The 12,048-nt window shown below is 41.0% G+C and overlaps 1 protein-coding gene across 1 annotated transcript in view; it reads right to left on the bottom strand.

Annotated features, from left to right (window-relative positions):
- The window catches only part of LOC143290551 (uncharacterized), a 40,198-nt gene extending 28,186 nt beyond the window's left edge, over positions 1 to 12,012 (bottom strand). Inside the window, exons 1-8 of the mRNA XM_076600092.1 lie at positions 11,920 to 12,012; positions 9,382 to 9,555; positions 7,746 to 7,870; positions 6,487 to 6,686; positions 4,374 to 4,583; positions 3,696 to 3,860; positions 2,691 to 2,900; positions 1,267 to 1,404 (exon numbers count right to left, since the gene is read on the bottom strand). Coding sequence (XP_076456207.1) covers positions 1,267 to 1,404; positions 2,691 to 2,900; positions 3,696 to 3,860; positions 4,374 to 4,583; positions 6,487 to 6,686; positions 7,746 to 7,870; positions 9,382 to 9,497 — 1,164 coding nt within the window. The 5' untranslated portion in view covers positions 9,498 to 9,555; positions 11,920 to 12,012. The remainder of the gene's footprint in view (positions 1 to 1,266; positions 1,405 to 2,690; positions 2,901 to 3,695; positions 3,861 to 4,373; positions 4,584 to 6,486; positions 6,687 to 7,745; positions 7,871 to 9,381; positions 9,556 to 11,919) is intronic.
- Between the last annotated feature and the right edge of the window lie 36 nt (positions 12,013 to 12,048).

Below are 12,048 nucleotides of genomic sequence, written 5' to 3'. Positions count from 1 at the left end.
CAGTCTGGCAACACACCTGGTTCTCAACACCACACAGACAGACACACTTGGTTCTGAACACCACACAGTTTGGCAACACACCTGGTTCTCAACACCACACATTCTGTCAACACACCTGGTTCTGAACACCACACAGTCTGTCAACACACCTGGTTCTGAAACACCACACATTCTGTCAACACACCTGGTTCTCAACACCACACAGTCTGGCAACACACCTGGTTCTCAACACCACACAGGCACACTTGGTTCTGAACACCACACAGTCTGGCAACACACCTGGTTCTCAACACCACACAGACAGACACACTTGGTTCTGAACACCACACAGTCTGGCAACACACCTGGTTCTCAACACCACACAGACAGACACACTTGGTTCTGAACACCACACAGTCTGGCAACACACCTGGTTCTCAACACCACACAAACAGACACACCTGGTTCTCAACACCACACAGTCTGGCAACACACCTGGTTCTCAACACCACACATTCTGTCAACACACCTGGTTCTGAACACCACACAGTCTGGCAACACACCTGGTTCTCAACACCACACAGACACACACACTTGGTTCTGAACACCACACAGTCTGGCAACACACCTGGTTCTCAACGCCACACAAACAGACACACCTGGTTCTGAACACCACACAGTCTGGCAACACACCTGGTTCTCAACACCACACAAACAGACACACTTGGTTCTGAACACCACACAGTCTGGCAACACACCTGGTTCTCAACGCCACACAAACAGACACACCTGGTTCTGAACACCACACAGTCTGGCAACACACCTGGTTCTCAACGCCACACAGACAGACACACTTGGTTCTGAACACCACACAGTCTGGCAACACACCTGGTTCTCAACACCACACAAACAGACACACTTGGTTCTGAACACCACACAGTCTGGCAACACACCTGGTTCTCAACGCCACACAAACAGACACACTTGGTTCTGAACACCACACAGTCTGGCAACACACCTGGTTCTCAACGCCACACAAACAGACACACTTGGTTCTGAACACCATACAGTCTGGCAACACACCTGGTTCTCAACACCACATATAGGATCTCTTATCTTCTAAGGGTTACATCATTCCTGACAAAGGTTGTCTCTCTTTCTCTAACCATGTTTCTGTTTCTGTGGATCTCTACTAAAATGGGCTGACAGATCGATCAGTAAATCATTTTGACTGGTAAAAAAGGGAAAGAAAAAAAAAGAGAGAGGAAAACTGTGTGATCCACTCACTTCGAACTTGCAATTCATCTTCTGCTGCGTCTGCTCATAGGCCTCCAGGTCACTGCTGAGCTTGACCTTCATAGCGTCGCAGGCCAACAGCTTGTCATTGGCATTCTGCAGTTCATGGGTCAGGTCATTGCGTCTCCTCTGTTCCAACACACAAACACCAGTGACAATACCATCACATCACCATCTGCGTCAACAACTAAGGCCACTACAAAGGCCATCATCTCAAGCATATGAGTGTGCATGGGTGTGTTAGTCCATGAACACTGAACAGTGGTGACCTGTGTTTGTAGTTTTCAGTTTAAAAAAAAAAAATAAAAAAAAAACATTGAAGAGTGGTAACCCTCTCCATTTACACGGTATGCAACTTCCAACTCATCACTGCTTATGCTACCAATTCAGCTAGCAGACAGGTAAATTCCAGGTACATTCCAACAAACCCAGCCTCTTCCTCAAAAAGGAAGTGCCAGATTTGTCCTTATACCAGACAAATATTCAGACTATAGATCAAATACATGGTGGCCTCAATGGATTTTTAATAATGAGGCTAGGATTAAACAATAAAGAGAGGTAACTCTCGCAATTTACAAGGTACACAACTCGAGTCAATGCTGCTTATGCTATCGATTCGGCTAACACACAGGTAAATTAAAGGTATACTGGAACAAACCCAGACACTTCCTCAAAAAGAAAGCTGCCGACATGACCTTATCTGAAGTGCACACAATAGCAGTGACAGAAGGAATGTACTGACACAAGTATGAGGAGTTTGCATTATGCTCCCAGTTGCAAGACTGGCATAGCCTTTCAATCCAGAATATGCTAAACAGAATATACAGACAATGCAGAACAAACACGTGGTGGTGTCGATAGATTTTTTTTTTTTTTTTTTTTTACTCAAAATGCAACACTAGTCTTGTCCGTACACTGATCATCTGACACATGCACACAGCAGCATAATGATAGAGTTACCATTCTTTACTGTTGTTTAATCATTTACTCTCCTCGCCTCATCATTCTTTCATTTCAGAACAATTTAAAAACAAAATTCACAAACAACTGTTTTGACAATTCTTTTCTTTTTCAATTGAGGAGAGAAAAAAACATTAATGTCAACAAAATTTGAATGAATAAAACACATTTTCATACTTTTGCTTCAAAGAAATCTTTTCTTCAGTGCCAACCTGGATAATTCCTTTCGTACATCTGTCACTAGTAGAGTGGACATAAGGTAGGAAGAAATATTCTGGGAATGTTTTATCTAAAACATGCATCACATTACATATAACTAGCAAACACAACCAGTTTGTCAGATTCTGCATCAAACAGTTCTTCAAAACTAAGTGCACTCCCTTCTCAGTCTAGACAACTTTCAGTCATACTCCCCACCCCTCCCCTAAATTTCTACATGAGGTCTGATCACTCACCTCTGCCTCAATTTTCTGCTGCATAACAGAAGCCAGATTATTGTCCAACTGTCGGAGTATCTCCTCCTTCTCTGCAACCTTCTTCTTCAGGTCTTCACACTCCTCCACAACAGTGGCACACTGGTTTAAGGCCTTCTCCAGCTCTTCATTCAGTTTTGAGATGGTCTTGCCAGTCTGTGTCACCTTCGTCTGGCTATCCATTACCTGAATCTGTAAAAAAGTGTCAATTGGACAGGCATGAGAGGGCCTGGTAACCAGTTGCCTTGGATCAGAATCAAAGTGTTTCAGTCCAAAATCAGATCTGCCAGCACCAAGTTGGGAGAAGAGTGGACAGACAGGTTTCCCCATCTCCAAGATCATGTTATGTGATCACCTATGATATAGCACACACTGCCTTCAAGTACACAATCATCTCTCTCTCTCTCACACACACACACACACACACATCTTCTAATATCACTTAAAGTGGAAGATGTTAAACTGAAGGCTACTACACACACACATACTGAGCCAGGTAATTATGTGACATGTGGAGATTTGTATGGATCCCTTTGCTTTTTGAATGCTTGTTACTGAAACAAGGGCAGATGTCTTGGCCGAAAAGAGCTCTTGTAAATATGTGATGTGCATACATTTGCATGACTATGTTTGTGGAACAAGAGACTGAATACACATACAAAAAAGGCTGAGATGTTGAGTCTTAATACATGTACTTTATGTGTAAACACTGCTACTTGCAACATGCATTCAGCACATGGACGAATGCTTGCAATTTACACACAAAGATTCCCAACATACTACCAAATAGTTCTTTACGTTAATGCTTGTAATTTACACACAAAGATCCCCAGCATAACAATAATAACAAAGGAAATTTTCTATCTACTACACACACACGAGAAACGCACTATGAAGACCATCCCCCAACGTACCAGCCAATTCCTCCCCCACCTCTCTCCACCACCACCCGCATCTCAGCCAGAAGCACCGCCCACAGACACCCACCTTATACGAATTCAGTTCATCTGTCAGACTCTGGTTCTGTCCACTAAGCTCATCCCTCTCCGACTGCAGGGTGCGGATGTTCTCCTTCAGTTGTTGGATCTGGTCCTGCAGGATCACCATGTTCATCTTCTCCTTGCCCAGAGCTTGCTCAATGCTGTCCTTTTCCTGGTTCACAGTCGGGTGAAACAATTATCATTTCACATATTCTGACATAAAAAGAAAAAAAACAACACCAAAATCTCAACAGGACAACCCCCCCCCACCCCCCCTTGATATATTGTTTCATTAAAACAATGCTATGTCACACATAAACATGCAAAACTGCAAGCGCATCTGTACATGCTTGGATGTAAACTTGTACAGACACACACAATAATACACACAGACTCAAAGGGTTCACCCACACCCACTCATATATATATATATACATGCCTGAATGCAGACTTGCAAACACACACACACATATAATACACACAAAAACACCTTCAACCAAAGGCTTCATTCAGCCACATCCACCCCCCCCCCACACACACACATATATACACAAAAGCACAGATGCAAACATATATGTGGTTCACCCAACACACAAGACACAGAACCCCAACCACCCAGCCGTCTTCCACCCCACCACACAACGGGCCATATGAAGAACCCCAGCAAGGCGGCCACTGAACTGACCTTGTGCAGAACGCTCTGTTTCTTGGTCAGGTCGTTGATGGTCAGGACCAGCTGCTTGTTCTTCTCCTTTTCCTGATCATCCTGCTCCTCCAGCAGCTTCACCTCCTTCTGCAGCTGGCAGATGATGCTGTCCCGCACTGTCATCGTCTTCTCCATGATCCCCACCTTGCCCTGCAGCTCCTCACGCTCCTTGCCCACCAGCAGCAGTTTCTGCCGGGACAGCGAGCCACCACGCCACTCTTACAGGGGTGTTTTTTTTTTTATTCTTTGGATGTAATTCACACAGCCACCGCACTTCTTTTACAGGGGTTTTTTGGGGGTTCAAAAAAAAAAAAAAAAAAAAAAAAGGAGGAGTTTGTATTATACTCCATGTTTGGTGTTACATATACTTACGATGTCAAACTGATGCAAACTAGGCCTATTGGTTTGCTCTGCTTGGCCAAATTTCGCGCGGCTAACAGTGAAAAGACGGGCCCGCCCGCTCTCAGCCAATCAAACGCCTCCAAAAAAAAAAAGAAATTTACACTGCCACCACACTGCACTTACAGGGGTGTGTTTGTGTGGATTTTTTTAATGAAATTTACGGACACTCCACTGCTCTTTCAGGGTTTTTTTTTGTTTGTTTGTTGTTGTTTTTTTAAATTTGATAATTACACTACCACTGCCCCAGTCTTACAAGGTTGGCTTTTTTGGGTGGTTTTTTTTTTGTTATTTTTTAATGGAATTTACAGGCACTGCACAGCTCTTACAGTTTTTCTTGCTGTTATTTTTTAAAATGAAATTCACACTGCCACCGAATTTTGGGGGGTGTTTTTTGATGAAATTTACAGACATTCCTGTCCTGTGCAAACTACTACCCACCTATGCAGAGAAAACGAAAGTAGCTACGTCTGATAACCTCCCGGAAGTAGGTAACCTCCCCTTTGTGGAAAATGGTCCTTTTAACATGACCCCTTGATATCGATATAAAATCACATATGGCAGTGCACTGTCTAGTCTACTAAAGTCGCCTATGGCAGCAGAAGAGTTTAAAAACACCATTATAACTCTGAAGACTTAAAATTTCATAATATCATGTTAGGAACTGTAAGGCCTGGTTTTGTGTTCCCTTGCATGAATCATCATCTACTGCACGGATGGGGTGATTTTTGGCAGAAAATCCTTTCAGAATCAGGCCTTTTTTCCCTTCCCCTCCATTTAATTTCAAATTTAATTCAGGAGGAACACTGCACTGCTGTGGTGTCATTTTTTCAAGAGGATAAAATATAATCATATAATTATACAGAGACCAAAAGCGCCCACAAAATACCCAAGGCACATACACAGTCTTTGCATATTCCCAACATGATAAAATAAGAATAACTTTATTATCTCACAAAGAGAAATTATGCCAGGTGCAGCAAAACAAACGTGGACAATTACTCAACATGGTAATATCAAACATTACTTAAAAGCAACACTGAACATGAAAGACATGCAAAAACATAAAAGCACTGCACATATTCTTTTTAAAACATTGTTGCTTGTATAATAAAGCCAAACATAACACTGCATACGTCTTATTGCACACTCACCCCACACACTGCCATACCACCAGCCTGACAATATCAAAAATAGATTATTCCAGAAAGTAAAACGAATCAAACATATTACGCATGCACCACACACACATACATGCCTTAAGAAGTGAATTAAATTTGGAACAAGTTGTCTGAGCTTTGGATTTCACTTTTAAAGTTCAGCAGTGTCATCCTGATAGCAGCTCATTTTTCTTGGCTAAAATATGGGTGTCAATGGTTGCTATCTGGCTGGCTTTCTGAATACTTATCTTCCATACAGTTCTTACATACTAATATGTGACTTGTTGCAATCTTCCACAGATACTATTTGGGCCTACTGCCTTCTTGGCATTCATTTTACAAAAATAAAGGTTCCATAACTTTTGCTTCAAGTTCCAAGTCCTGATTATCGTTTCTATCTTTGATCTTTCCCCGCAGCTATGATACCACACTATTCCAGTTCCCCTCCCAGACGGGAGCTGATCATGCCTTGAGACAACTGGAAAATGAGAAACACCACAGTGATCAAGACTAAGACTAAAGAGAAGTCTTACATGGCTCAGCTTCTGGATCTCATCCTGCATGACGTCCGTCTTGGGCCTGACGACCATCATGTCTTCACACTCCTCCTCGACATACTCCCTGCCTGTGGAGCTGCTAAACTGGAATGGGTCACTTGCACCACAGATGCAATTAAGTTGTCGGGAGATGTAACACAACTGATAGTACTCTTCATCTCGGGGTAGGACACCCGCTGAAAGAACAAAAAGGGAATGCATCCACACACACTCAGAGTCAAACAAACAATTTTAGAAACTAGTTATCTGACTTTCTGGCAACAAACTTAAGTTATCTTAAATATTTATTATTTTAAGAATTAAAAAAAAAAAAAAAAAGTACCAGTCTTTTAAAGAGAGAAAAAAAAACAACTCAGGGGTCAATGTTAAAATTACACACTGTGACCAAAAAAGCCAAAACCAATCACAACACAAAAACTGACTTCAATACTTGATGATACTTCTTCGCTTGTGGGCTGCTGTTCCCATGTTCACTTGTATGTACATGAGTGGAGTTTTAAATGTATACCCGTTTTTACCCCGCTGTGTAGGCAACCATACTCTGTTTTTGGGGGTGTGCATGTTCTTGTTTCCATAACCCACCAAATATTGAGATGGATTACAGGATCTTGTGCGTGCGTATTTAATCTTCTGCTTGCGTATACAAACAGAGGGTTCAGGCACAAGCAGGTCTGCATTTGTTGACCTGGAAGATTGGAAAAATCTCCACCCCTTACCCACCAGGCGCTGTCACCGAGATTGTAACCCCGGGCCCTCAGATTAAGTCCAACGCTTTAACCACTCAGCTATTGCGCCCGGCTATGATACAGATTTTGGTGTTTTGTGTTTTGTTTCTTTTTGTTGTTATTTTACCGTGGAAGGATGAGATACAAACTACTAATACACGTAATAGTTTTTACTCGAAAAAAATGTTTTACTCTCAACCATCAGCATCCACCCCAACCTTTTTTTTTTTTCAAACGACTAGTGGACTTGTCATGCCATCAATTTTTTTGTACAATATAATACTAAAGTCAAGTAAGTAAACAGGTCTAATTGGGGTGAAGTTCAAGCACATCACAACAGAATCAAACCAGAAAATAAATAGTCAAAGTTTCAGTCTGAAGTCACACATATGACTAACTGTTTAAGAACCATATTCACAAACAAATAAATATACAGGGAAAATGTATCTTCAGTCCAAACTGCAAAAATGACAGAATGTCATTTTTCGATGGTGATAATCAGTCACTTACCATCCCAAGTTATCTTGGAGAAAGCTTTTTTCCCTTTCTGGTAATCTTCTGGCAGAGACACATACTGGTATGCCACGTAGTCTTTTTGGGACCTCCAGGCAACTGGGTACATTCCAATCCAGTCCCTACATGCAACAGACCAGACAAGTCAACAGTGACGATACCTGTCCAAAGCAAAACAGACCTCTTCAATGTTGACCTTTTCCTTGACAAGCTGGAATATTGCGAGTTAAAAAAAATCTCTTATATTACCTACAATAACTTTAATATTGTACTGGTCTACTCCAAATGCAATGCACTTTCTTTTTTCTTAATCAAGATTGCAATAGTGGGTCACAGTTAAGTATGTGTAATTAAATCAGTAACTGAAACTGCCACACTACCATATTTGTATCAGTTCAATAATTCCAATTACCTCATAGTCTGAAAGTAATTATTCCTTCTTTTTTTTTATTTATTATAGTTTACATGGCAGAAGATTGGGCCCCACCTTCCTATACCCAGTCCTTATCACAGTGAAATAGAATATGATTTCACTGCCCCTAAGGATGTAAAAGGCAGTGAGACCTTCGATGGGAGTCTCCCATCGGACCAATGGATGAGTAGGCAGGCAGGCTTATCTGTCGGTGTGTGTCCTCATATGGGAGAAGAAACTGATTCTGGATGTGCAGCACTTCCCACAGGTGTTGCAAGGGAAAACGTCTCCAGAAGTTGAGCCCTGCTTCCTTCAATCACGCTTCTCCTCGATGGCCAGTGTTCTCTTGTTTTCAAACGTCTTTATACCACCAGAGCACAGCATCCTCCAGCGAGAGCTGTCAAAGGCATCAGTTTCCCAGGAAGCGATGTCTATGTCAAAGGCTTTGAGGTTTGTCTTCAAGGTGTCCTTGAAGCGCTTGCAGGGTCTTCCAAGTTCGCAGTGGCCTTCCTTCAGCCGACCATACAAAAGCACCTTTGGGATCATGCTGTCTGTCATGCGGACAACGTGTCCTGTCCAGCATAGCTGGCACTGGATCAGCAGGCTTTCGATGTTGGACCTGGAGGTTGGAGACCCTGTCTTGCCAATTTATGCCGAGGATCTTTCGTAGGCATCTCTGGTGAAACTGCTGAAGTTGTTGAATGTGACGGCGATATGTCGTCCATGTTTCAAAGCAGTACAACAAGGTGGTCAGCACAACAGCTCTGTAGGTTTTGATTTTGGTGCTGAGCCTGATGCCTTTGTTGTTCCACAGCCTGTTGCTGAGTCTGCCAAAGGCGATGCGCAGCGTCACTTCTGCATCAAGGGCTCCGTTGCTGCATAGGGTGCTGCCCAGGAAGCAAAACTTGTCGACTGACTTGATTTCTGTGTCATCGATCTTGATTGCAGCTGGGGGGGAAGCACTGGCGTTCTGTGAGCTAGCTGGTTGGTACATGGACTCAGTCTTGCTGAGGCTGATGGCGAGTCCAAAGCACCTGCAGGAGGCTGAGAACCTGTACATAATGAACTGCATGTCCTCATGGTGTGTGCAGCAAGTGCGCAGTCATCAGTGAAGAGGAACTCTCTCAACAGAGCCTTAATCACCCTGGAGACCTTAAGACTTAATTTATTAACATTTACCAGTACAGTCATCATTAGTTCTAGAGAAATCAAACAACTTACCATTTGTTTGCTTCCAGTGATTCTGTGATCTCAAATTCACAATCAATACTTGTATTTGTTGGAAAGATGTCCTTCTTCAGATGAAAGATCACAGTAGCAAACTGTGGTCGAGACATCGTGCACTCTTGGTTGTGCAACAATGATCACAATGTGTGGACACTTTTTGTCTGCGACCTGGGAGGAAACAACATGAAGGAGACCACTGAAATAGGTATGCAAATACAAACTAAAAAGTAATGTACAGATTTAATATTTGACACCCTTTTTGAGGAAACCAAGAAACAGGTTTATAAAAAAGAATTCAAATGTTGTTCTTACTAAGGAGTTAGGATATTTCTTCCATGAACTGCAAGTCTACAAGCTTTCAGAATGAAATGTATACCCGTCCTTTTCTACAGGCCCATTCAGCGTGCATATTTACATTTTGTACCACAAAGTACAAAGACCCAACACACACAAAAATAACAAAATATATATTTGTTTAAAAACCTCAATCTAAACCCCCAAAACTACTTTCGGTTCAATTACTCTGAGAATATTAAATATTTTTTCAGAAACGAACATTCAGAATGTTACTTCAAAATTTGAAACTACCAAAAACAGATCATTGCAAGCTGACCTGGCATCAGCAATGCATAAATACAGTGGTGTATAACATAGAAAGTCTCTTGTCATACACTTGGATTTAATGCCAATCACCCAATGGGCAGTTTGAGCATGACCTTTGCTCTTTGGCCCCTTACTCAAGATATTTCAGCTTGATTATTCAATGCTAGTCTTAGCTGCCATGAATCATGTGACCCCTGGTTTCCCCCCACAAATCATAGCACTTTGTCTACATAAAAGATATCATGGCAATAAAAGGATTGCCACTACCAAATTTTTAAAGAAAACTCCACTGGAACATGTGCATTATGCCAGTATCTTTGTAAACGGAATATAGAATATCCAGATTGGTGACTACTGACAGTACTGTTCAATAACTGTGCTAACATATAAGAATAAGATACTTTGCTATCAGATTTTCCACCATAGTTTGAATCAGTGAACAGGAAAGTCATGCCCTTAAATGTGTACGTCTTATCCTTTTTGCGACAAAAAGTTGTCAAAAAGTTCAAAATATTTTCAACATTACCAGTTAAACTTAAAAAAAAAAAATTGCAGATACGTATATCAAACTATGAAACTTGTCAAAATTTCCCCCTCCATTCGATCTTCTGTAACATTTCTTAGGCTTTCATTGTTTCAAACTCAAGGCCTAACCAGCACATCAGGTTTATATTTAAAATACAAGTCAGGCCCATTTTTCCCCTCATTAACGTGGTATGAGACTATCTATGCATATCAAAGAAAACCTGACAGCACATACACTTTTTCTTAAAGCCTTCTGCCTAAGTTGGTAGGTACAAATATAACTTATCTTTTGTATTATTACTGTTCACCATACCCATTCATTTTTTTATCATTTAATTTTCTATCTACATACAAGTTCCACAATGAAACAACTAGATATAAAAAATATATAACTTTCATAAGTGTAGTCTGTGACCAAGCTGCCGGGTACAGAGAAAATTCAGATTTTTATTTTTTTGTTTAACAAAATAGGTGTTGGTTTTCAAGGAAATTTTCTGTCAAGTATGTGTGATTACACTCTGTTTATATATATATATATATATATATATATATATATATATATATTGTATATTCAGACTTTAGCTTCTGAGAGTCACAACTCTAAGTGACTGACTGATCAAATGCTTCCCACTCAACAAACACCTGGTCCAATATGTTATCTATCACTCTACTCAATGTCATGTCTTTACTTGTACAGTTGATGCCCTTCCAAAGATGCTGTTTCAGTGTTTGCAATTCTGTCAAATAAACTACACAGCAACATGCAAGGCAGGCTTGCATGTCAGACATAATGTCATACTTATGATTTCCTTTTCAGTTTGCTCACCTGGCTAAACATTAAAATGATTAAAACTACTGCATTAAGTTACAGTTTCAGCCAAACAAACCAACAAAAACATATTGAAACAAGTACTAATTTGACATTTGCATTGTATAATTCATTTTGCTTCATGATTGCAAGAAACTAAGATCTATACAGTTTCGATAATATCCCAGCTTCAAAGACGCTATCTATCCAAAGGCTTCCAAAGTCGAAGTCCTTGTTGTGCTGCAGTCTGCCAGTTTCTCCAGGCTTGATGATTTGATCAACAGATTCATTGATCACCTTTCACTTTTTGCTACTCGTTGTTACCAACAAAACTTCTAGACAAGTGGCGCTTTGCTGGCCTACAACAATCCGTCCATTCACTAGGAAACAAAAACTCGAAAAGGCACGCCATACCAGGAAAATTTGGCAGCCATGTTTTTGTTTTCAAGTTTGGCAAACCATATTTTTCGCATGTGCTTTTCCATACATACACTGTCGAACACACTTTAAAAGGACGACAAATAGACAAACTTGTATAAATGACATATAACCACATGGTATGATCGGAAATATGTAGTAAAAATACTGCGATCTACCTTCTTCAATGTCCGGGTGGAAAGTGCTCGACCAGCTGAATCTGACAAGGGTTCTATTTCTGGAGCTTGATCAACAACAAAACAATGACGTAGAATGTTGTCATTTTAGGATCACGTGACATCCAGAAT

Source organism: Babylonia areolata, chromosome 15 (genome assembly GCF_041734735.1).
Source record: "Babylonia areolata isolate BAREFJ2019XMU chromosome 15, ASM4173473v1, whole genome shotgun sequence".
NCBI classification, from domain to species: domain Eukaryota; kingdom Metazoa; phylum Mollusca; class Gastropoda; order Neogastropoda; family Buccinidae; genus Babylonia; species Babylonia areolata.
This window is presented reverse-complemented; position numbering and strand designations above follow the sequence as displayed.